A 27,498-nucleotide genomic window follows, 5' to 3' on the forward strand; every position below is an offset into this window, starting at 1 on the left:
TGAAAAAAGCCAGGCAAAGACTGTACCACCTGCGCCAGCTGAGGAAATTCAGGGTTTCACCAGCCATCCTGAAAACTTTCTATCGAGGGGCGATAGAAAGTGTCCTGACTCAGTGCATCACAGCGTGGTACGGGAACAGCACCAGTCACGACTGCAAAGCCCTGCAAAGAGTGGTGCGCTTATCCGAGCGCATCTCAGGCTCAGCTCTCCCGTCTCTGCAGGACATCTACACCAAACGCTGCAGAGGTAGAGCTACTAAAATCATCAGAGACATTAATCACCCTGCAAACTCTCACTTCACCCTGCTGCCATCTGGTAAGCGCTTCCGTAGCCTGATGGCAAAGACTGAAAGACTCAGGAGGAGTTTCTTCCCCCAGGCCATCAGACTCCTGAACTCAGTCACGTGACTTCACTTCACCCCCGCACACGCATAAACATACAGTTTTTTAACATTAACATCCACATACTGCAATTGCACTGCACTTTACGTTCCTATTGTTACTGCGTAACAACCTGTAATAAACCTTGCACATTATACTTCTTTATTCAATTCAATTCAATTCAAATTTATTTGTATAGCGCTTTTCACAATACACATTGTTTCAAAGCAGCTTCACAGAAAGTGCATTTCATAAATGTACATTAAAAAATGTTAGAAAAGAGAATGTTAAAGAAAAAATGTTAGGATAAGTTAATCAATCATGTATTATTTTAGGCCATAACAACGCTGGCGTTGAGTCGTCTCTTCACAGGCGTTGAGTCGTCTCATCACAGGTGTCGGGGCATCTGAAGTCTCCATCAGAGGCTGGATACAAACTGGAGCTGACGAACTAGTTACCTCGGGACTAGTGTCCCGAGATAACAACAGAAAAGCAGATGGGAAATAATTAGCATAGCTGCTGTTCAGAATATTAATGCTGTTGGTGCGATTTAACTGTAGTATAAAACTTAATTATAATGTGAATGCTTGGCTAAAGAGATGCGTCTTTAATCTAGTTTTAAACTGGGACAGCGTGTCTGAACCTCGAACAATATCCGGAAGACTATTCCAGAGTTTAGGAGCTAAATGTGAAAAAGCCCTCCCTCCTTTAGTGGACTTAGATATCCTAGGAATGACCAGAAGCCTCGAGTTTAGTGATCTTAAAGAGCGCGATGGATTGTAGGGCGATAAAAGATCAGTTAAATACACTGGAGCTAACCCATTTAGGGCTTTATAGGTCAGTAGCAATACTTTGTAATTGATACGGAACTTAATAGGTAACCAGTGTAGGGATGATAAAATTGGTGTTATATGATCATATTTTCTTGACCTAGTAAGCACTCTAGCAGCTGCGTTTTGGACTAACTGCAGTTTGTTTATCGATGATGCAGGACAACCAGCTAATAAAGCATTACAGTAATCTAATCTCGAGGTCATGAATGCATGAACTAACTTTTCTGCATCAGAAATAGATAGCATGTTACGTAGCTTGGCAATGTTTCTAAGGTGGAAAAATGCCGTTTTTGTAACATATGAAATATGACTTTCGAAAGATAAGTTGCGGTCTAATATAACACCCAGGTCTCTTACTGTAGTGGATAAAGCGACAGGACATCCTTCCAAGTTAAAGTTGTATTGTGAGAGGTTTTGTGGGCAATTTTTTGGACCAATAAGTAACACCTCCGTTTTATCTGAATTTAATAGCAGAAAATTACACGTCATCCAGTGTTTAATATCATCAACACACGCTGTCACTTTAGATAATTTAGCGTTTTCATCTGGTCGTGATGAAATATATAATTGAGTGTCATCAGCATAACAGTGGAAATTAATTCCATGTTTTCTTATAATATTACCAAGTGGCAGCATATATATTGAGAATAGCAGAGGGCCTAGCACGGATCCTTGCGGCACCCCATAGTCTACTGATGTTATCTTTGATTTTTCCCCATTTAGACAGACAAAATGGTAGCGGTCTGATAAATACGATCTAAACCAGTTTAATGCCTGTCCCTGAACACCAGTGTAATTTTGAAGTCGATCTAATAGTATTTTATGATCTATAGTATCGAACGCAGCACTAAGATCAAGTAGAACTAGTATTGAGATACAGCCTTGGTCAGAAGCTAGAAGTAAATCATTTGTGATTTTAACGAGTGCAGTTTCTGTGCTATGATGCTGCCTGAATCCTGATTGAAATTTTTCATAGATATCATTTTCTTGCAAGAAAGAGCACAATTGAGCGGACACAACTTTTTCTAGTATTTTAGACATGAATGGAAGATTTGATATTGGTCTGTAATTTGCTAGGTTATTATGATCTAATTGTGGCTTCTTAATGAGAGGCTTTATGACTGCCAACTTGAATATTCTTGGAACATGACCTAAAGATAAAGACGAGTTAATAATATTGAGAAGAGGCTCTTCCACTACAGGTAACAACTCTTTCAGTAGTTTAGTGGGTATTGGATCTAATAAACATGTTGTTGGTTTAGATGCAATGATAAGTTTATTTAGCTCTTCCTGTCCTATAGTTGTAAAGCGGTGTAGTAGTTCTTGAGGGGCGATAATTGCGGTTGAATCATAAGACATCATTAATGATTGTACATTTACAATTTTGTTTCTGATGCTTTCTATTTTGTCAGCGAAGAAGTTCATAAAATCATTACTACTAAACTGTAACGGAATATTTTGTTCAGGCGATGCTTGTTTATTTGTTAGTCTAGCCACAGTGTTAAATAAAAACCTTGGGTTATTTTGGTTATTTTCTATTAGTTTGCGGAGATGCTCAGCCCTGGCTGCTTTTAGGGCCTTTTTATAACGTGACATACTTTCTTTCCATGCGATTCTAAAGACCTCTAAATTAGTATGTTTCCATTTACGCTCTAAGTTACGAGTTTCTCTCTTGATAACATGTGTAGCACTGTTGTACCATGGTGCTTTAGTTTTCTCTCTAACCTTTTTTAATCTAATTGGTGCTACAATTTCTAATGTACTAGAGAAAATGGTGCTCATACTGCTAGTCATTTCCTCTAGTTCATCTGTTTGTTTGGGTTCACTTAGCAGCTGAGCCAGATCAGGTAAGGTATTTGAGAATCTATCTATAGTGGTTGGAAGGATTGTTCTGCCTGGTCGATAACGTGGCGCAACATGACAGATTTCAGCAGTACGCAGTATGCAAGTTACCATGTAATGGTCAGTGACATCATCACTTTGTGGTATAATATCTATATCGGTTGGGTTGGTTCCATGTGATATAATTAAATCTAGTGTGTGATTAAGACGATGAGTGGGACCAGTGACGTTTTGCTTGACCCCAAAGGAATTTAATAGATCTGTAAACGCAGCCCCTAACGCGTCATTTGTGTTATCTACGTGTATGTTAAAATCTCCAACAATTAATGCTTTATCGACGTTGACCAATAGATCTGAGAGAAAGTCTGCAAACTCTTTTAGGAAAGCAGCATAGGGCCCTGGAGGTCTATATACAGTAGCTAAGGCTAGAGATAATACAGATTTCTTTCTTACATCTAATAGCGTGACATTTAGCACTAGTACTTCAAATGAATTAAACCTGTGACCTGTTTTCTGGGTAACATTAAGAATATCTCTATATATTGTTGCAACACCGCCGCCACGACCAATCAGACGGGGCTCATGCTTATAACAGTATCCTGGCGGAGTAGACTCATTTAGACCGAAATAATCATTTGGCTTAAGCCAGGTTTCAGTAAGGCAAAGTACATCGAAACTATTATCTGTGACCATTTCATTTACAATAACCGCCTTAGGTGTGAGCGATCTAATGTTTAGAAGACCTAGTTTTAGAAATTGTTTTTGTTCACTAATATTGAGATTTTCTGGTTTAATCACAATTAGATTTTTCCTAGATCCTACAGTAGATTTAATGTTTGACCTCACTAAACGAGGAATAGACACAGTTTCTATATAATGTTCTACATTGGTACTTATGTCAATTAAGTTAGTACAAAATTGGTTTTGTTCACTAATATTGAGATTTTCTGGTTTAATCACAATTAGATTTTTCCTAGATCTTACAGTAGATGTAATGTTTGACCTCACTAAACGAGGAATAGACACAGTTTCTATATAATGTTCTACACAGTTATGTTCAGACACCGTTTCTATATAATGTTCTACATTGGTACTTATGTCAATTAAGTTAGGACAGCAAATACTGTTATTTGGACTTTGACTTACTAGTCATATGATGGTGTGCAGCGCTCTGGAGATGTTGTCCGACAGAAGAGCCGCTCCGATTCTGCTGGGGTGAAGGCCATCAGGACGGAAGAGCCTAGGTCGCTCCCAAAACAGATTCCAATTATTTACAAAGAGCAGCTTCTGTTCATTACACCATGACATTAACCATTCATTTAGAGCAAATAATCTACTGAACTTTTCATGTCCTAGTCGGTACGTGGGAAGCGGTCCGGACACGATGATCGCTGCTTCAGGCGATGTTCTGCGCACCGTCTCGATCAGACTCCTGTAGTCCTTCTTCAGAACCTCCGTCTGCCGCAGCCTGGTGTCGTTCGTCCCCGCGTGCAGCACGACAGCTCCGATGCGTTCGTCACCGTTCAGGATCTCGGGAACCTGCGCAGCGACATCGAGAACTCGAGCACCAGGAAAGCAGTGAGTGATAACCTTGCCTTTACCTGAGGTAGCGTGGACATGCCGGACGATGGAAGTACCGATGACCACAGCGTCGCGTTCCGTCTCGCGAAGAGGGGAGAAGCGGTTCCGGGTGGAGATCTCGAAGACCGGGAGGGGCGGAGAGGTCCTCGCTCTGGTCCTGGCTCGCGTCTTCCGCTGTGGAAACACCCAGGGTCCATGGCGCTGTGTCGGTGCCGGAGTGAACGAAACCAGGGATGATGATCGCGTCCTGGGTGCTTGGGTCCTGTGCAGAGAAACACGCGGAGTAGACGAGGTCGGAGTCAAAATGTTAGTATCCACTGACTTGTGCGCATCGGCGCGTGATGTTTCAAGCGCCGTTCGCCGCTCTCTCAGCACAGCTTGTCTGTCTAGAAGGCCGCGAATCTGACTCGCCAACGACTCCAGCTCCAACTGCACCGAATGCAGCTCGAACGTGTCCTCACCTGCACTCAAAGGTAACATTAGACACACATCCGAGTTATTCGCCATTGTAGCAGAAGTGCTACGATGGCGAATTGTAGCTATCAGTGTTTACCGGGTGTAACGTTAAACAAGTTACCACGCGTGCAAGGCTAGCGGGCTACCGGTGTAAACAAGTTACCACGCGTGCAAGGCTAGCGGGCTACGGCTAGTAGCGGAAGTTCGGATATAAGTAGCGATATCAAAGCAATCCGATTGTTTTTTATAGAGAATCGTATCGGAGATATGTTCACACGCTGTAAATAATAGAAAGTATTCGTTTGTAAGCGAGTATTAAGAAGAAAATCAAGGATTATGAATCAATTTGACGGAGCTCAAACACAAACAACGCGCTCACAACCCGCGCATGCGCAAATCCTATATACATATTATATATTTATATATACATATTATATATTTTATGTTAACCACTTATTTTTAAGTCTACAGTTTATCTCACTTATCATATCCACATATTTTTTATATATTTTTTTAATCTTATTTCCTATTTTTATCTTTTACTTGATTTATTTATAATTCTACTTATGTTAATACTTTTTATTCTAATTTTAATCTATTTCTATTTAATTTCTTGTAACTGTTATTTGCACTGTCCATGGAGCGGACCTGTTTACATTTCACTGCCAGTTGTATATTGTGTATATAACTGTGTATGTGACAAATAAAACTCTTGAATCTTGAATCAAAGGGCGTCCAAGCTAAGGGACTGAAACACAGGCAGTCTTACTTAGCCCGGAACTCAGAGACGGGTTATCCAAGAGAGCAATACTCAGCGAAGTGCTTTTCAACCCTTGCTATCGAGGGGAGTCTGCCTGCTCAATCAAGGATCTACCAGGTGCTTGTGTTTCAAAGCAGTAGGGAGGCCGAAAGGGCCTTAATGACTGATCTAACAGGGAGGCCTCATGAGAGGCCTACGACCGTCTGACCAGGCTCAGGCGGCTGAGCACTCATATACGACCCTCATTGAGGGGAGCAGCTGAACCTGCCTGGCGGGTAACCTCCAGCTGTAGGCCCAACTACCACAAGTTCTCACAGAGACCTGGTAATCAAAGTGCCTAGCTCAGGAACTTCAACTTCAAGGAGGCCCTGTGGGCCTACTACTTGATAGCGGGTATTCCAGGGAGGCCTATAGAGGCCTACTACCTAACCGCAAGCCATGCTGGAAACCCAAGCATCCAGGCTCGGGACTCCGTCCTCAGGGAGGCCTTAGTGAGGCCTACTACCTGACAGCAATACCGCCTGCTGAGGTTACCCTTGTTTTCTCAAGGAGGCCTATGGAGGCCTACTACTTGACAGTCAAGCTACGCAGGCTAGTCGGGCATCCTGTTTAAGGAACCCGTCCTCAAGGGAGGCCTATTAAGGCCTACTACCTGATAACCAGCCTTTAGGGAGGCCTGGAGAGGCCTACTACCTGATTGCAATACGTGCTAAATGACTGGGTCCCAGGAACACCTCAGGGAGGCCTGATGGGGCCTACTACCTCGTTCGAGTGACCACCATCTGGGACTCGACAGTCAAGCTACGCAGGCTTTTCGAGCATCCTGATTAAGGAACTCGCCCTCAAGGGAGGCCTATTAAGGCCTACTACCTGATAAGCAGCCTTCAGGGAGGCCTGGAGAGGCCTGCTACCTGTTTGCAATGCGTGCTAACTGTTTCAGATGACTGGACCCCAGGAACACCTTAGGGAGAAAAAACACCTTGTTCGAGTCAGGGAGGCCTATTAAGGCCTAGAATTAACAGCAGGCTTTCAGGGAGGCCTGATGAGGCCTACAACCTGCTTCTGGTAGTGATCACAACCTGAGAGCTCACCCTCAAGGAGGCCTAGTAAGGCCTTACACCTACCAGCGGGCCTTCGGGGAGGCCTGATGAGGCCTACAACCTGATAGCCTCCAGGCTAGCTGCCCTGATGCGCACATCGGTACATACCTCCAGTGAGGCCGGTTTGAGGCCTTCCAACTGATAATGCGCCTTGTTCAAGAGGCCTACTGAGGCCTACAATTGACAGCCGACCTTCAGGAGAGCGTATTTACCCCTATTTAACCTGATAGCCAGCTAGGCTAGTAGTACCTTGATGCTTAAGCATTGTCACCTGCCTTACTAGAGGCCTGATAAGGCCTACCACTGTCACCGTTTACTCTTGAGAACGGTGCAATCCTTCCTGCTAACTGGGACAGCCATATTTGAAAAATGTGGGTTGTAGTAATATTAGACCCAACGGCTCGTTTTCATGGAGGCCTGCTGAGGCCTAACACATGATAGCTACCCATTACAATGGGGACCCGTTCCAGGGAGGCTTGTGGAAGCCTACAAGCTGTACGAGTTTTGCAAAAACGAGAAATAACTGCCAGACAAACAAACTGACTGCTATTAAAACCAACGACTCTCAATGAGAGGAGGCCTCCGATCTAAGTACAACAAAAAAGGTGACGGTGCCTCAGCAACGCGCCTCCTTTACCCACATACCAACTGACGCCGTAGCGCTCAGTCGTAACAGAGACAAACTAATCCAACCTGCAGTGGCTTAGGGGACCGAAGACACATAATAACCCTAGGCGGTAGACAAACACTACATTCTAACAGAAAAGTGTGCTACCGCCTAGTAATCCGCAAACATTTCAAAGAAAAGAGCGGCGGCCTAAACACTACTCTCAAAATGAGAGGAGGCCCATCTTCTGATAACCATAAGCGGTGGCCTATCTGGCGCCATCTTGACCAACCAGGGAAAGCCAACACACGCTCACAAACATAGCCCAGATAATGGTGCTGTGTTGAAGCCCAACTAAGCAGGGGAAAGACAGTTCTCTCTGATGAATACCCAACTCTATACAGGAACCTGGGGTCTGTAAGAAATACATATTTTTAGTATAACACACAAAAAAGACCACTCTCACCTGCGGCATGCTGAGCGAAGACTCATTGTGCAGTTCTCACCACCATGTTCTACCGCCCATGAATGCCTGAAAGGGGCGTTCTCACTTTCCGGGCGGGCCATCAGAACATAGTACTACTCATCATAGGCCTGCCTCAGGCCTGATGTAAGAAGCGCCTGGGTAAAAAGTCATAAAAAGACATTAGAAAGGAAAAAGGAGAGGGCTATGATGTAACCGCCCTCAAGGGAAGTGACCCATTACCAACGCCTTCGTTGGGAACGTTTGTCCTGGATCACCTCCCTTAAATCCTTTTTCCCCCCGCGGGAATCCCGTCTCCTCTGTGCCCTGCTCCTCCAAGGAGGGGGGGCACGAGAAGAGACGCTAGCCCTCTGGTCCTGCCTACGGTCCTCAGACTGTGAAGGACCAGGTCCCGCCTGCCTGGGTGGGGGCGCGGATCTCAGCGGTATGCATGTTTTAAATGCCGCTGAGCGCGCCTTCGCCTCCCTGAACTTTCCAACCACCGCCTCCACGGAGGTGCCGAAAAGCTCAGTAGGCGAAACTGGTGAATCGAGGAGAAAACCCTTTTCTTTCTCCCCGATATCAGCCAGGCCCAACCACAGATGCCTCTCCGTAACCACCATAGCCGCCATAGAGCGGCCGATAGCAGCAGTCTGCTTGGTGGCCCGGAGAGACAGATCTGTGGTGCGGCGCAGCTCAGCAACCGCCTCAGGGGACAGCCCGGCCCCCTGGTCGAGATCCTCCAGCAGGTCCGCCTGGTACGCCTGCAACACCGCCATCGTGTGCAGGGTCGCACCAGCCTGACCTGCTGCCGCGTATGCCCTACCATTCAACCGCGAGGTAGTTTTCAGCGGTTTGGATGGCAGAGATGGAGCTCTCAGCGTCGACGCCTGCCCAGAGACGAGATAGTTCGCAAACGTCTCGTCTATGGGAGGCATCGACACATACCCGTGCTTACCCACTCCCTCGACATCAGCGAAGCTTGCCCGCTGATGTCGGTGAATGCGGGCAGAGAACGGGTTCTTCCATGCCGCCTGGACCTCAGTATGGAGGTCCGGTAGGAATGGAAGGCTCATCTGAGGTGCTGGTGTATGACCGGGGAGAAATCGATCGTCGAGCCGTCCACGAGCGACCTCTCCCCCAGCGCGCCGCCAGCGCAGCCTCAGCCTGTCCGTGGCGCGCTCCATAGCATCCAGCAACTCGGCATCCGCGGGACAGGGTGGCTGAGAGGGTCCAGGCAGGTCCTGGTCGCTCTCATCATCCTCCTCAGCCATCTCCTGCCCGTCCCGAAGAGCACCCGCTGCAGGTCTCGGCGGAGAACCATCGTTCTCCACATCGACCTGCAGGTCGCTCTCGTCAGCCGTTTGATCGTCCGAGAGTACCACACCTCTCTCCAGACGATCAGCGAGCTCCATCTGGGAACCCCATGAAGTGCGCCGCCGCTCCGCCTCAGCGCGAGCGGAACTCACATCAGCAGCCCCAGATGTTGCGCCCTCTTCCCTCGAGAAGAGGGCCAGACGAGAACGGAGCTTTCTAACTGGGAATTGCTCACAGTTTGCACAGGCAGCTCCCTCGAGAACTGCCTGTGCATGCTCTTCGCCCAGGCAATAAACGCACAGAGAATGTGTAACTCCCGGTGTCAGAAACCTCTGACACGGGTCGACACACTTCCTAAAGCTCTGCCTCTTCTCTGTGCGTTTCATCCTTTTCCTTAGTTTAGTAATACTTTACCAGATCTGCAGATATCCGCTTCAAACAAACAGTCCCTGAAGACGAAAAAGATGTGTATGTGTTGGCACGGCGCCCTTTTATACTTCCGGGTCGCACGTTGATGACGTCATGGGCTGACGTCGGTCAAAGACTTTGCCGTGATTCGATAGTAGCTTCAGACACCAGTCACGCCGAGGATATTTATATGTTTTACGAATCATTTTCATAGACTAAGCTAGGTAACTAAATGTATTAAATTAATTCACAATATGCACACATTCATTACTATTAATCTTATGCGTAATCTGAAGAAAACGGCTTTGTTAATATTTCGTGTTTGTTAATTATATTATAAATGACATGGGCCTATTTCAATTCAAAATGGCGAAATTGGACACAAGTTTATTAATTTGGCTGAATATTTTTGTCATTTGTTTAAGATTTCTGACTTATAGAAGCAGTTGTCAAATACGCGGGAATCGCACCGCAGAATGTCTATTCGCGTCTTTGCATTGACTCAACATGTAAATCACTCGCGCGAATCGCGTCATTCGCGTCCGGTGTGAATGCACCATTAGTATGATTATCTTAGCCTTACGGTTATGAATAAGCTGTTGTGTTCCAAAACAATGACAAAATTTGCATTTAGGAGATATAAGCATTCAAAACTTAGTCTCTCACTTTTCAACTTGCGCCTCATTCGCGGGAATCGCACCGCAGAATGTCTATTCGCGTCTTTGCATTGACTTAACATGTAAATGTGTGTGATTTGTGATAACTTCCGTTAAAACAAATCACAGATTTTGAAGACATCATCGCAGACTTCACCTTCTCATCAAATCTTCTGTCCAATCAAATGCGCTCTAGAATCTGAAGTCCCGCCCCCTGCATTATAAATAGACCCTGAAAACGGTCAGTTGTTCACACATTTACTATTTTCTACATGGTGAACGGCACATAGCGCACTATACATGCGATAGGACGGTGTGAATATGCTTTCAGTTGAGGTGAATGAAGTCTGGGTTCACGATAGTTTCACACACACTGCTGCAGCGCACACACACACACACACAGTCTAGAGCGTTGACTACAGACACGAGAGCGGATCATGTGCGCGAGTCGGCGCAAACAACAAAACATATCGGACCCATTTAAATGTTGCACAGATGCTGTATTTCAAAGCATTATGGAGGAGTTTATGATGATAGATTCGGAGGAAACTGGCTTTAAAAAAACAGAAAGGCTCTAGTCAAACTGTGGTAATAACGAAACGCTATTGGCTGTTTCAAAAAAGGGGAGGAGCTGCTAACAGCTAGCGCCGTTTCAGGGGAAATTACGTCAACACATTGAATAAAGCTGCGTGTTCCAAGGCACTTCAGTGGGCCTTTAAATGCTCATTGTCCATGGAAGCGGCAAAAACAATCCTTTCAGACAGTTATAACTTGACTAGGTGTTTTATTCAAATCAGATACACATTATATATAAACTATATAGTGTACTCTATTCTTCTCCCAGTTCAGCGGTCACTTACTTTCATGTATTTCGTGAGACGAGGATGAATTTACGTGATGTAAATCCGACAGATCCGATTCTCTGAGGCGCAAACTAACATGGCGCCGCCCATCGCGCAGGATAGATCAACTAACACACATTCACTCACACATATTTGAAAATCAGAATATAAGATAGTATGACATAGTTTGCACGAATGACGTGAATTTGCGTTACTCGCGAATGGTGTATTTTGTGCATTCACGCGTTTGAAGGGAATTCGCGTCTGACGCCCGAGTTGAAAAATCTGCACTTTGGCGTCAATTCGCGCGCGTTAACCAATCAGGAGCCTGCTTGCTGCTTTCACATGGTGAAGTGACGATGAGAAACCCGCATAATTTAAAAATACTATATTATAAGCACCTTGAACGCACGTCTATTTAGCTTCAAACGCTCGTTTTATACGTGCGTCCAATTCGCTGTATCGCGAATGTATTCAAAATGTTCAAGCGTTCAACTAGACACGATTTTTACGCTTTATTGTCGTTTGGTGTGAACGCAGCATTAGTCATCATGTCACCTCAGCCCCGCCCACATCCCGCCTCTTTGCCCATTTCCTGTTATCCGGAAGTGACGCGCTGACAAGATGGCGACGGCCGATTTTACGCTTCAAAAACTCTCATTATCGCACAGACCAAAACAAAAACAGACGTTCTGACACAGAACACACATTTCGAAATAGAAATTCAGAGAAGCGAGTATGTGAACTCAGCATGTTTCCTGCAAACATATTATGGTATTTTTATGCTTTAGTACAGTCGAAAACTTACATACAGCACCTTTATAAAATAACAGCAACACAGAGACTGGCTTAATTGTCATGAGGATCGCAAGCACCTGGTTATGAAGTTGAGACATTGCGATCTACATCCATAAACAAAGGTAATATACGCTCAAAAAAATAACTCATTGGACAAACTCAATTTAATTGAGGGCAGGTTTTCAATCCAATAAATATGTGTAGCCCCAACTCATAAAAAACTAATTCATGCAATGAAATGGAATTTAGTTGGTCCAACTCAATTTTATCAAATACAGTTTAAATGATATGTATATACTTATAACGTGAATTTTTTATACTTGTCAAACTTAAATAAAAATATTTAATTGAAAAATCAATTATAAGCAGTTTAATTCATCATAATACACAATGTATATAATGAAAATATAAGAAAAGTGGTGTCACTCCACACATTAGCAGATCACTGAGTGCCCACAGCCTAAATTAAAAAACATTACAGAAACTCCTCTAAATGTCCAACATAACTGAACATTAAACACTAACATACACTTTCCCATTACAGAAAAACACATCAAATAACACGTTAATCCCTAAATTTACTCTCCTAATGGACTCCCTTGCAAAGCATGCTGGGAACTACCCAGTTAGTTAGGTCAACACAAATATTTCGTGTTGTTTTAACACAACTTAATTAAAGCTCCACTGTGTGATATTTTCCTCCATCTAGTGGTGAACTGGTATATGACCATCCAGTGAATATTAGTTTCTGTTCCTCTCAAAACACCAAAGGCAAAGCTTGAATTTACGGGAATGTCCCTCTTTGGCTAATGTACTTTCAAGATGGAGGATCAACATGGCGACCCGCATTCAAACCCTCACCCGTATGTGTTTACAATGGCATATTATAAACTTACCAGAATACTTTATTACTTGAAAGAAGTAAATATACATTAATGAGCACATATATTTCTGAAAGAACTAAGTGTTTTTAGCTAAGAATAAACTAAAAAAGTAGCTTTAAGTAAACTTCGTTTTTTAAATATATTAGGTTGATTGAACACAATTAAATAAAGTTGTGACAAAGTTAGATATGTTTAAGTAAAGTTAACATAGTTTAAATTTGTCATGTCTATGAAGGGCCTGAATCTTTTTTTTTTTTAGTGTAGGCCTACTTTATGCTCTCAAAATGATATTTATAAAGAAGTTTGCCCAGCATAAACCACAGGGCGCTGCTTTATTTCTGTACGTTACTGGCTACGACAAATTAGTTAGGAGGGTTTATCATAAACTGTAATCAATGCAATCAAACAAATCCAGGGCTCTATTGATCATGGACTGGGGGAAATATCGCCCGTCCTGTATCAGAGCTACTCGATCACCAAAAGGTGTTTTATTGTAAATGATTGTATCAGCGAACCCTTGCACTAGATTCATCATTGTAATGAAAAACGTTAGCGGCGGGAGATTATACGGAGGGTGGATTCCTCTTTCAGAGCGGCCGGGGAAGCATCACTAATGAACCTGGCTCGAGGAAGACGATGTTCAGTGTGTCGAAGGCTTTGTTTGCGGGACACTCAGGTGTGTTCTGTTCCGTCAATGAAAAGCAGCCGAGCCGAACGCACTGGCACTGCAAGCTTATAAATATGAATACTTTCCACTTCCTGGCTTGCCCGTGGCCTGTATCGGGAAGATTTATTACCTATTTAAGGGCCCTTATTTCCACAGCTCTCTGCTCGCAGGCATGCTGATTAGAAGCTGCATTACTCTTGCAGAAGGGACTCAGGTGACAGCGCAGGCAGACCTCGTGCTGCGTCACAAATGCATGAACATTTGCTCAAAACTCTAAATAGCTAATTATGCATGCGCTTTTCTGCATTGCTGGTTGTTCCACCTGGAACCTTGGCTACAGGTTTCCCATCCATCAGTGGCGTTTGCATTAGTATACACCCCCTGAGCGACTCTTCATTAAAATGCATGTTTTTCTTCTTGCACGCGCAGGCTCTGCAGCATTTCTTTTAGGTAGAGAAGATCAAATTTTGCATGCAAATAACATCATATATTGAGTGTCAGTGGCATGGATGAGGTTTGCCAGGTCTGCATAACAAAACTATTTCAAAAACTGAGTTTTTAGTAAACTGAACTTAATTTACCGTGTTCAGGGCTCTCAAGTTTTCAGAGTTCAGAGTGAGATTGTGGCGACGGCAGCAGGAGTTTGGGTGGAGACGAGGTTCTGTTCTGAAAAATGTGTATAAATAAATAAATAATCATTTGTAATAATTTAATTCAACATTTCTGTGTGTGTGTGTGTGTGCGTGTGCGTGTGCGTGTGCACGTTCGCGTGCGCGTGTGCGTGTGTGTGTGTGTGTGTGTGTGTGTGTGTGTGTATGTTTGTGTGTTTGTGTGTGTGTGTGTGTGTGTGTGTGTGTGTGTGTGTGTGTGTGTGTGTGTGTGTGTGTGTGTGTGTGTGTGTGTGTGTATGTTTGTGTGTGTGCATAGTATTAATTCTTGCATTTCTCTATTTCAAAGATGTCAGGGAAGAGGCAAATTAATAATCCATAATAATGCGTTATAATATATATATATATAGACATCTGATATATATATATATATATATATATATATATATATATATATATATATATATATATATATATATATATATATATATATATATATATATATATATATATATATATATATATATATATACATATATATATATATATATATCAGAATTTACTGTGTTGTAAATATAATTTATTCTGAAGCAATAGTCTCACCAGTGTTCAATCAGCTTTGAGATATTTAAATCTGCATATCTTTGATATTTTTACCTTTTATGAAGGGCATTTTCCCATAATCTTATTAAATATAGGCTATGCTTCAGCTTTCATTTTATATTCTTAAATTTGATCTATAAATTAAATTAGAATAAGACACTACAGGGCTGTTGCCAATCAAATGAAATAATTTACACTGAAAAATGTTATGAGATATTTTTGAATATACAAATAAGAAATGTTGGAAAGAAAACATTAAACTAAACCACCAGTAGGTGGCAGAATGTAAACGTTGTTGTTGCTGGAATATCTAAATCTTACCCAGATACAGCAATGCTATTTTCTGATTGGCTGTTTGGTAGCTGTATTTTTTATTTGATTGGCTGGTGTGTGGCAGGGCTTCTGAACTCTATGTGGAACTCACTTGATTCCTCTAATAGCGCCGCAACTTGGTGGGGCATGATCCTGCAAACTTCTCTGCGTGAGAAATACAAAGATACAAGATGTGCCGTGTGTGTGTGTTGAAATGCTTGAAATGTTTTATCATGTTGTAAGCATGTACGGTATTAGCACTTTGCTAGCATGATCCTAACATGTTTTAGTATATATTACTAGCAAGTTTTAGCCTGTTTATGGCACATTTTAACATGTTGCTAGTATGATCCTAACATGTTTGAGTATATTGCTAGCAGGTTTTGACCTGTTTATGGCATTATTAATATGTTTCTAGTATTATGATAGCATGTTTTAGCATTTGGATAACATGAATTAGCATGTTGTTAGCATTTTTTAGCACATTATTGACATGACTTAGCATGTTGTTTGCACACATTGCTAATATGAAATAACATGTTGGTAACATGTTTTAACATTTTGCTAGCATGATTTAGTACGGGGCTAGTATGATCCTAGCATGAATTGGCATTTGCAGGCATTTTTTTAACACATTGTTTAATAAGTATGTTAACATGTTTTAATACATTGCTATCATGATCCTAGCATGTTTATCATGTTGCTAGCATTTTTAACACATTGCTCACATATTTTATCATGTTTTTAAACCCATTTTAACAATTCTAACGTAAATTTGCATGTTTGCTAACATGTTTTAGCACATTTCTAGCATGAATTACCATGTTGCTAGTCGGTTTCTAGAACAAATTGGCATGTTTTGCTGACATGATCCTAGCATGAATTAGCAAATGGCTAACACTTTTTATCCAATTGCTAACATGAATAAATATGTTGTTACCACGTTTTAGCAAATTGCTAGCATATTTTAACATGTTGCTAGCATTGATTAGCATGTTGCTAGCATGTTTTACAGCCTGAATGGACGGTTGTGTCTGTGTTTATATGGGCAGCTTCTCCTCCATGTCCTTTAGTAACTGTGCAAACTGTAAATGTTCTAACGCATTGTTAACATGTTTTAACAAGTTGTTATAATTTGCTAACATGTTTTAATAGGATTTACAATTGGTGATAGCATGTTTAAGCATGTTGCTAGCACTATCCTAGCATGTTTTAGCATTTTGCTAGCATGTTTTAGGACATCGTTAGCGTTTTTATCATGTTGTAAGCATGTATGGTATTAGCACTTTGCTTGTATGATCCTAGCATGTTTTAGTATATATTACTAGCCAGTTTTAGCCTGTTTATGGCACATTTTAAAGGGTTAGTTCACCCAAAAATGTAAATTGTGTGATTAATGACTGAGCCTCATGTGGTTGGACACCCGTCAGACCTCCGTTCATCTTCAGACACAAATGAAGATATTTTAGTGTAAATCTGATGCTCTGAAAGGCCTCCATTGGCTCAACTTTACACTCTCAAGACCCTTAAAAGACACTAAAGACTAAAGTTACAAAGTCCATCTCACTACAGCGGCTCTACAATAACTTTATGAAGACCAGAATAGTTTCTGTGCTCAAAAAAACCCTAAATAACGACTTATATAGAGATGACGATTTCAAAACACGGCCTCATGAAGCTTCGAAGCGTTATGAATCAGTGAGTCGATTCAGCGGTTCAGAGCGTTATGAATCAGTGAGTCGATTCAGCGGTTCAGAGCGTTATGAATCAGTGAGTCGATTCAGCGGTTCAGAGCGTTATGAATCAGTGAGTCGATTCATCGGTTCAGAGCGTTATGAATCAGTGAGTCGAATCAGCGGTTCAGAGCGTTATGAATCAGTGAGTCGATTCAGCGGTTCAGAGCGTTATGAATCAGTGAGTCGATTCAGCGGTTCAGAGCGTTATGAATCAGTGAGTCGATTCAGCGGTTCAGAGCGTTATGAATCAGTGAGTCGATTCATCGGTTCAGAGCGTTATGAATCAGTGAGTCGAATCAGCGGTTCAGAGCGTTATGAATCAGTGAGTCGAATCAGCATTTTGAATCGCCAAATTTTAGCAGTTTGGCGGTTTGACACGCGATCCGAATCATGAATCAACTCACTGATTCATAACGCTTCGAAGCTTCATGATGCCGTGTTTTGAAATCGTCATCTCTATATAAGTCGTTATTTAGGGTTTTTTTGCGCACAGAAACTATTCTCGTCTTCATAAAGTTATTGTAGAGCCGCTGTAGTGAGATGGACTTTGTAACTTTAGTCTTTAGTGTCTTTTAAGGGTCTTGAGAGTGTAAAGTTGAGCCAATGGAGGCCTTTCAGAGCATCAGATTTACACTAAAATATCTTCATTTGTGTCTGAAGATGAACGGAGGTCTGACGGGTGTCCAACCACATGAGGCTCAGTCATTAATGACACAATTTACAGTTTTGGGTGAACTAACCCTTTAACATGCTGCTAGTATGATCCTATCATGTTTTAGGACATTGCTAACATGTTTTATCATTTTGCAAGCATGTACAGTATTAACACATTGCTAGCATGATCCTAGCATGTTTTAGTATATTGCTAGCAAGTTTTGCAGCTTCTCCATGTCCTTTAGTAACTGCAAACGCGGCGGACGGTTTAGCCATAGCGTGGTATTCTCATCAGTAACCAGAGACTCATTCCAGACGCATTACACCAACTAGAGTTTAACGTCCCGGCTGTTGAATCTGTCTGTTTCAGTACTCCGGCTGCCTCCAGGGTCCGGCCGGCCCTCCGGGAAGGGATGGGAATCCGGGAGTGAGCGGGATCCCAGGCACTCCGGGCGTTCCGGGCCGGGATGGTGCGAGAGGGCAGAAGGGCGAGTGTGTGACGGAGAGGTTTGAAGAGCCCTGGAAGCCCAACTACAAGCAGTGCGCCTGGAACGCCCTCAACTACGGCATTGACCTGGGCAAAATCACAGTAAGACATGTGACCAATCATAGATGGCCTATCTATAATAAAGGCTAGATGTTGGCCAATGGAGGTCGACGTCTGCACCTGGCGGCCATCTTGTCACAGTCAGCTCGCCCACTCGTAACATTGTGTTTTAATGGTGCGTGTACTTTTTAAATATCCAAATAACTTGCTAACTTTTCTACCGATTTTCAAACTGTTTGGTTTGTTATAAACGTCAGAGATGTAGTTATGACACTACATACTTATGAAAAATTATTCATAATTTGTTCAAGCATCCAGAATTATAGCCACATTAATAACGTTTGTAAGAAACCAAACCATTTGTAAATCCGTCAAGATTTCAGTGAGATAAGAGTATTTGTGTTCACATCACTCACCTTACATCAGGAGCCCGCCAGAAAGCTTGCCTGTGACAAGATGGCCGCCGGTGATGACGTTAGAGACTCCGCCGTAAGACATCTAGCCTTTATTATGTATATCTATGACATCAGGAACCACAGAGCCCGCCAGAAAGCTTGCCTGTGACAAGATGGCCGCCGGTGATGACGTTAGAGACTCCGCCGTAAGACATCTAGCCTTTATTATGTATATCTATGACATCAGGAACCACAGAGCCCGCCAGAAAGCTTGCCTGTGACAAGATGGCCGCCGGTGATGACGTTAGAGACTCCGCCGTAAGACATCTAGCCTTTATTATGTATATCTATGACATCAGGAACCACAGAGCCCGCCAGAAAGCTTGCCTGTGACAAGATGGCCGCCGGTGATGACGTTAGAGACTCCGCCGTAAGACATCTAGCCTTTATTATGTATATCTATGACATCAGAGCCCGCCAGAAAGCTTGCCTGTGACAAGATGGCCGCCGGTGATGACGTTAGAGACTCTGCCGTAAGACATCTAGCCTTTATTATGTATATCTATGACTTTAGAGCCCGCTAGAAAGCTTGCCTGTGACAAGATGGCCGCCGGTGATGACGTTAGAGACTCTGCCGTAAGACATCTAGCCTTTATTATGTATATCTATGACATCTGAGCCCGCTAGAAAGCTTGCCTGTGACAAGATGGCCGCCGGTGATGACGTTAGAGACTCCGCCGTAAGACATCTAGCCTTTATTATGTATATCTATGACATCAGGAACCACAGAGTCCGCCAGAAAGCTTGCCTGTGACAAGATGGCCGCCGGTGATGATGTTAGAGACTCTGCCGTAAGACATCTAGCCTTTATTATGTATATCTATGACATCAGGTACCACAGAGCCAGCCAGAAAGCTTGCCTGTGACAAGATGGCCGCCGGTGATGACGTTAGAGACTCTGCCGTAAGACAACTAGCCTTTATTATGTATATCTATGACATCAGGAGCCACAGAGCCCGCCAGAAAGCTTGCCTGTGACAAGATGGCCGCCGGTGATGACGTTAGAGACTCTGCCGTAAGACAACTAGCCTTTATTATGTATATCTATGACATCAGGAGCCACAGAGCCCGCCAGAAAGCTTGCCTGTGACAAGATGGCCGCCGGTGATTACGTTAGAGACTCTGCCGTAAGACATCTAGCCTTTATTATGTATATCTATGACATCAGAGCCCGCCAGAAGGCTTGCCTGTGACAAGATGGCCGCCGGTGATGACGTTAGAGACTCTGCCGTAAGACAACTAGCCTTTATTATGTATATCTATGACATCAGGAGCCACAGAGCCCGCCAGAAAGCTTGCCTGTGACAAGATGGCCGCCGGTGATTACGTTAGAGACTCTGCCGTAAGACATCTAGCCTTTATTATGTATATCTATGACATCAGAGCCCGCCAGAAGGCTTGCCTGTGACAAGATGGCCGCCGGTGATGACGTTAGAGACTCTGCCGTAAGACAACTAGCCTTTATTATGTATATCTATGACATCAGGAGCCACAGAGACCGCCAGAAAGCTTGCCTGTGACAAGATGGCCGCCGGTGATGACGTTAGAGACTCTGCCCCAAGACATCTAGCCTTTATTATGTATATCTATGACATCAGGTACCACAGAGCCAGCCAGAAAGCTTGCCTGTGACAAGATGGCCGCCGGTGATGACGTTAGAGACTCTGCCGTAAGACATCTAGCCTTTATTATGTATATCTATGACATCAGAGCCCGCTAGAAAGCTTGCCTGTGACAAGATGGCCGCCGGTGATGACGTTAGAGACTCCGCCGTAAGACATCTAGCCTTTATTATGTATATCTATGACATCAGGTGCCACAGAGCCCGCCAGAAAGCTTGCCTGTGACAAGATGGCCGCCGGTGATGACGTTAGAGACTCTGCCGTAAGACATCTAGCCTTTATTATGTATATCTATGACATCAGAGCCCGCCAGAAAGCTTGCCTGTGACAAGATGGCCGCCGGTGATGATGTTAGAGACTCTGCCGTAAGACATCTAGCCTTTATTATGTATATCTATGACATCAGGAACCACAGAGTCCGCCAGAAAGCTTGCCTGTGACAAGATGGCCGCCGGTGATGACATTAGAGACTCCGCCGTAATACATCTAGCCTTTATTATGTATATCTATGTGACCAATCACACCATCCCAGCATTCATCTGCACAAAAATTTTATAAAGAAATATATAGACATTTTATAAAAACTAATGAAAAATGGCAAAAACACATCACAATTACTAAAACTTTAACTAAAATTTAAATGAAAACAGAAAATATAAAAATGCAAACTAATTAAAGTTTAGTAAAACAAAATTTTTTACATTTCTAAGTTTTAGTTTTTCATCTAATATTTATATTTTATTTCAATTCTTTTTTATATATAGTTTATACGCTGTAACAAAATATTTAAAAAGTAAGTTAAAATTTTGAGTTCATTTAAATAAAAAATTTGAGTTTCACATTTGAGAATCGACATCACCCTTTATTCAAATATTATTAAGTGATTTTGTAAGCATATTGCGTAATTGTGTTTTATTTGTAATAATGCACATACCAAATTGTGCTATTTTCATGATTTATCACGACATTTTTTTAAATATATGTGGTTCAGATACAATAACAATTTGAGTTTCTATTTATTAAACCAATTTCCTTCATTGTATTAACTCAAATTTTTAATTTCAATGAACTCAAAATTTTAAGGCAACCAGGTTACTTACTTAAGTTAAACCAACAATATTTTTTTACTGTTTCATCACATCTCGTCACACGCCACAGTGTGTAGTATATATATATGATCAGGCATAACATAATGACCGGTGAAGTGAATAACACGGATCTCTTCATCACCTGTTAGTGGGTGGGATATATTCGGCAGCAAGTGAACATTTTGTCCTCAAGAGTTGATGTGTTAGAAGCAGGAAAAATGTAGCCTAGAAATCTAGACGCACCCTAGCGGCAGAAAATGTATTTTGCCGCGAATGTAGTCTAGCAACTCTCGGTAGACCTGAGAGCTGGAAAAACCAAACTCTGGTCAGGCCAATCACAGCGTGTGTAGAGTCGGTGGGCGGGGCTTAACATAATGACGGCACGTCACGGCAGAGTTTCGGAGGTTCTGCGTGCTACACGTAAACACAGAAGCTGGCGAACAGCGGCCTTTTGAATCGGCTTTGGCCATGACTCTGGAAGACTTGGAGTTAAAGGGTTAGTTCACCCAAAACTGTAAATTGTGTCATTAATGACTGAGCCTCATGTGGTTGGACACCCATCAGACCTCCGTTCATCTTCAGACACAAATGAAGATATTTTAGTGTAAAGCTGATGCTCTGAAAGGCCTCCATTGGCTCAACTTTACACTCTCAAGACCCTTAAAAGACACTAAAGACTAAAGTTACAAAGTCCATCTCACTACAGCGGCTCTACAATAACTTTATGAAGACGAGAATAGTTTCTGTGCGCAAAAAAACCCTAAATAACGACTTATATAGTGATGACGATTTCAAAACACGGCATCATGAAGCTTGAATCAGTGAGTCGAATCATGATTCGGATCGCGTGTCAAACCGCCAAACTGCTGAAATTTGGCGATCCAAACCGCTGAATCGACTCCTGATTCATAACGCTCTGAACCGCTGAATCGACTCACTGATTCATAACGCTCTGAACCGCTGAATCGACTCACTGATTCATAATGCTCTGAACCGATGAATCGACTCACTGATTCATAACGCTCTGAACCGCTGAATCGACTCACTGATTCATAGCGCTTCGAAGCTTCATGAGGCCGTGTTTTGAAATCGTCATCACTATATGAGTCGTTATTTAGGGGTTTTTTTGCGCACAAAAACTATTGTCGCCGATTCATAAAGTTATTGTAGAGCCGCTGTAGTGAGATGGACTTTGTAACTTTAGTCTTTAGTGTCTTTTAAGGGTCTTGAGAGTGTAAAGTTGAGCCAATGGAGGCCTTTCAGAGCATCAGATTTACACTAAAATATCTTCATTTGTGTCTGAAGATGAACGGAGGTCTGACGGGTGTCAGGGTAAGTAATTAATGACAGAATTTTCATTTTTGGGTGAACTAACCCTTTAAGCTTTTACTTGAGAAAAGAACAAAGAATGGCACTGAATTCATTCTTAAGAAAAGAAGATATGTTCGAAGTTTTGCCGAAGTTTACGGCGAAGGTCTATCAACTAACTATAACTCGGCTTCACCTTCTTCTTTGCTCTGGTTGGTTGTGGCGGTCATGGCGCTATCCAATTGAGTGCAGAGGGAATTTGAAAGACAACCCTTTATCCCGCCCCTCGGATTGAGCCCTGTCAATGGGGAGTTTCCAGACCCAACATCTTGATGAGGTTCTGGCTTGTTAGGCTAGGAAAAATGGGCAAGTGTAAGGATTTGAGCGAGTTTGACAAGAGCCAAATTGTGACGGCTAGATGACTGGGACAAGGACGGTGTAAAGTAAAGTGTTTGTGTCATTCAGTCCAGTGACAGCAGTGGTAATGGCAGTGTGTGTGTTGTTCATCCGCCCTCAGGAGTGCACGTTCACTAAGCAGCGAGCGGACAGCGTTCTCCGGGTAGTGTTCATCGGCTCGCTCAGGCTCAAGTGTAAGACGGCTTGTTGCCAGCGCTGGTACTTCACCTTCAACGGGGCCGAATGCGTCGCTCCGCTGCCTGTGGAGTCCATCATCTACCTGGATCAGGGAAGCCCAGAGTTCAACTCCACCATCAACATACACAGAACCACATCAGGTGAGAAACAGTGACCTCTGAACCGCTGTAAAGGACCATAACCATCGAAATATCCCACTGCACAACTATAACGATAAAATTCGCAAATCCCACGGCACAACTATAACGATAACAGCAGAGAGAAATTATGTTTCCAGCAGTTGAACGATAAAAACAATGTCAGCCAATCAGAATCCATCCAGAGCTCAAGTATTTAATGCGACAGACGGCAAAACTGCAGCACACGCTTATAATAAACACAACAATATTGTCTCCTGGAGTGTAACATAGTTATCGTTATAGTCATCATCGTTATTGTTATAGTTATCGTTATAGTCATTGTTATAGTCATCGTCATAGTTATTGTTATAGTCAGTTTGTGTGGATGCTAACATAGTTACTGTTATAGTTATCGTTATAGTCATTCTTATAGTCATAGTTATTGTTATAGTCAGTTTGTGTGGATGCTAACATAGTTATTGTTATAGTTATCGGTATAGTCATTGTTATAGTTATCATTATAGTAATTGTTATAATTATCGTTATAGTTATCATTATCTTTAACGATAACTATGATAACTAACTAACAATAAAGATAATGATAACTATAACGATAATTATAACTATAATGATTACTATAACAAAGACTATAACAGTAACGATGACTATAACGATAACTATGATAACTAACTAACAATATAGTCATCGTACCTGTTATAGTCTTTGTTATAGTAATCATTATAGTTATAGTTATTGCTATAATTATCGTTATTGTTATAGTTATCGGTACAGCTATCATGGTTATCGTTATAGCTATCGTTATAGTCGGCTGGTGTGACACTAACTTAGTTATCATTAACGTTATAGTTATCATTAACTTTATTGTTATAGTCATCGTTATAGTCATCGTTATAATTATCGGTATAGTTATGGTCATTTTATAGTTATAGTCATTGTTATAGTTATAGTCATCGTTATAGTTATCGGTGTAGTTATAGTCATTGTTATAGTTATAGTCATCGTTATAGTTATCGGTGTAGTTATAGTCATTGTTATAGTTATAGTCATCGGTATAGTTATAGTCATTGTTATAGTTTTAGTCATTGTTATAGTCATCGTTATAGTAATCGGTATAGTTATAGTCATTGTTATAGTTTTAGTCATCGTTATAGTTATCAGTATAGTTATAGTCATTGTTATAGTTTTAGTCATTGTTATAGTCATCGTTATAGTCATTGTTATAGTTTTAGTCATTGTTATAGTCATCGTTATAGTCATTGTTGTAGTTATAGTCATTGTTATAGTTATAGTCATCGTTATAGTTATCGGTGTAGTTATAGTCATTGTTATAGTCATCGTTATAGTTATCAGTATAGTTATAGTCATTGTTTTAGTTATTGTTATAGTCATCGTTATAGTTATCAGTATAGTTATAGTCATTGTTATAGTTTTAGTCATTGTTATAGTCATCGTTATAGTCATTGTTGTAGTTATAGTCATTGTTATAGTTATAGTCATCGTTATAATTATAGTTATAGTCATCGTTATAGTTTTAGTTATAGTCATCGCTATAGTTATCGGTATAGTTATCATAGCTATCGTTATAGTCAGCTGGTGTGGTCACTAACATAGTTATCATTAACTTTATTGTTATAGTTATCATTAACTTTATTGTTACAGTTATCATTAACATTATAGCTATCATTAACGTTATCGTTATAGTCATCGTTATAGTTATAGTCATTGTTATAGTTATAGTCATTGTTATAGTTATCGGTATAGTTATCATAGCTATCATTATAGTCAGCTGGTGTGGAGCGCTAACATAATTATCGTTATAGTCATCATTATAGTTATTATAGTTATCGTTATAGTTATCGGTATAGTTATCATAGCTATCGTTATAGTCAGCTGGTGTGGACACTAACATAATTATCGTTATAGTCATTGTTATAGTCATCATTATAGTTATCACAGTTATCTTTATAGTCATTGTTGTTATAGTTATAGTTATAGTCATCGGTATAGTTATCATAGTTATCATTATAGTCATTGTTATAGTTATAGTTATCATTATAGTTATAGTTATCATTATAGTCATCGTTATAGTTATTGGTATAGTTATCATAGTTATCATTATAGTCATTGTTGTTATAGTCATCGTTATAGTTATCGTTATAGTTATCATTATAGTTATCATAGTTATCGTCATAGTCATTGTTGTTATAGTCATCGTAATAGTTAGGTATAGTTATCATTATCGTTATAGTTATCGTTATAGTTATCGGTATAGTTATCATTATAGTCATTGTTGTTATAGTCAGTGTTATAGTTATCATTATCGTTATAGTTATCATTATAGTCATTATTGTTATAGTCATTGTTATAGTTATCGTCATAGTCATTGTTGTTATAGTCATCGTTATAGTTATCGTCATAGTCATTGTTGTTATAGTCATCGTTATAGTTATCATTATAGTCATTGTTGTTATAGTCATCGTTATAGTTATCATTATAGTCATTGTTGTTATAGTCATCGTTATAGTTATCATTATAGTCATTGTTGTTATAGTCATCGTTATAGTTATCGTCATAGTCATTGTTGTTATAGTCATCGTTATAGTTATCATTATAGTCATTGTTGTTATAGTCATTGTTATAGTTCTCGTTATAGTTATCATTATCGTTATAGTTATCATATTAACTGGCGTCTGCTGGTTCCAGTTGAAGGTCTGTGTGAAGGCGTTGGGAAAGGTCTGGTGGATGTGGCGATCTGGGTGGGAACCTGCGGCGACTATCGTCATGGAGACGCTTCCACCGGATGGAACTCTGTCTCGCGGGTGATCATAGAAGAGCTTCCTGTGAGCAGCTGAAACTCCTCCTCTTCCTCCTCCTCTTCCTCTTCTTCTGTCCAGTCAGTTTACAAACGTTTGCTTCTGGTTCTGTTCCTCACAATGTCTGCCTGATATCCACAGGGCCCCAGCTGATGCCTGAGGGCCCAAACCCGGCTCAGGCTGAGGTTATTTCTGTGATATGCTGTGATCTTAATGGCAGTGGCATCACAATCACATCATCTCAGGCCTCGTTCATCACTGCAGTGAAGATCATTTCTCACAGCTCCCGCCTCTCCTCCACATCTGAACATTATCCTCAATTTATGCGCAGCTGAATGGCTTCCGATCTAAACACCCCCTAATTAATGTCATTAACATACACCGATCAGGCATAACATTATGACCTAATATTGTGTTGGTCCCCCGTCGAGGCATGGACTCCATGTGTTCCCCAGGTGAGCCACACACACACACACACACACACACACACACACACACACACACACACACACACACACACACACACACACACACACACACACACACACACACACACACACCTGGCCATCCATAATGTATGTTATGCCTGATCGGTGTATAAAAAAGCATCAGTCAACGCCCAAATGCTTTACATGATTGCGTAGATTTCCAAATACCTGCACGTTTAATAAAGACGGCCCAGTTCAAACCAACTGATGCAAAAGTCGAGTCTGGACAGGCCCTGCAAAAACTGAATACATTGTGTTGGACCATTTCTAAATGTCAATAAAGTTTTGTAAAGATTTCCTAACTTTGCGTACATGTTCTTCAGAGAGCGCTGGTTATTAACCTACGAGCATAACACATCTTAAGGCCATGAATTTGAGCTCATTAACACAAATGTCAGCGATGAGCCAGAAATGTCAGATTCAGTAAATCTGTGTGTTTGTGGTTTGAGGTGGTGTAGATTCACTCACACACACACACACACACACACACACACACACACACACACACACACACACACACACACACACACATCGTCGTCTCGCTCCGGATCAAACTGAGCAAAGCTTCGGTTCGTTTCTAGTATGAAAGCATTTTCTCTGTGGTTCGGACTTTCAGAGCATTTACAGGAAGTTCCTGTTTATGTTTAAATATTATAATGTTATTTTTAAACTTCATCTAGGCTACATTGATTATGAAAAGTGAAAAGATGCGCAATATGTCAGAAGACAGAAATTATTTTGAAAGAAATGTTGTATGATTTTGCGTACAAAGCCTTTCTTTAATGTGAATTTCAATTTGTATAAATTGTATCTTAATTTTAATCAACGTTTAATCAGATAATTGCCTGGATTTAATAAATAAGAAGCAATAGTCTATAGCAGACCATAATGGCGGGAGCGATCACATGCTTTACACATGAACAATAAACTGAAACT

General features: G+C 41.5%; 1 protein-coding gene across 1 annotated transcript in view; it reads left to right on the top strand.

Annotated features, from left to right (window-relative positions):
* The window catches only part of cthrc1b (collagen triple helix repeat containing 1b), a gene marked incomplete at its 5' end in the record, with an annotated part of 39,670 nt that extends 13,497 nt beyond the window's left edge, over positions 1-26,173 (top strand). Inside the window, 3 exons of the mRNA XM_079838158.1 lie at positions 17,878-18,096; positions 23,045-23,261; positions 25,965-26,173. Of these exons, the coding sequence (XP_079694284.1) occupies positions 17,878-18,096; positions 23,045-23,261; positions 25,965-26,113 (585 nt within the window). The 3' untranslated portion in view covers positions 26,114-26,173. The remainder of the gene's footprint in view (positions 1-17,877; positions 18,097-23,044; positions 23,262-25,964) is intronic.
* Positions 26,174-27,498: the final 1,325 nt, after the last annotated feature.

The sequence above is a fragment of the Gobio gobio genome (assembly GCF_949357685.1).
Source record: "Gobio gobio genome assembly, chromosome: 15".
Classification (NCBI taxonomy): domain Eukaryota; kingdom Metazoa; phylum Chordata; class Actinopteri; order Cypriniformes; family Gobionidae; genus Gobio; species Gobio gobio.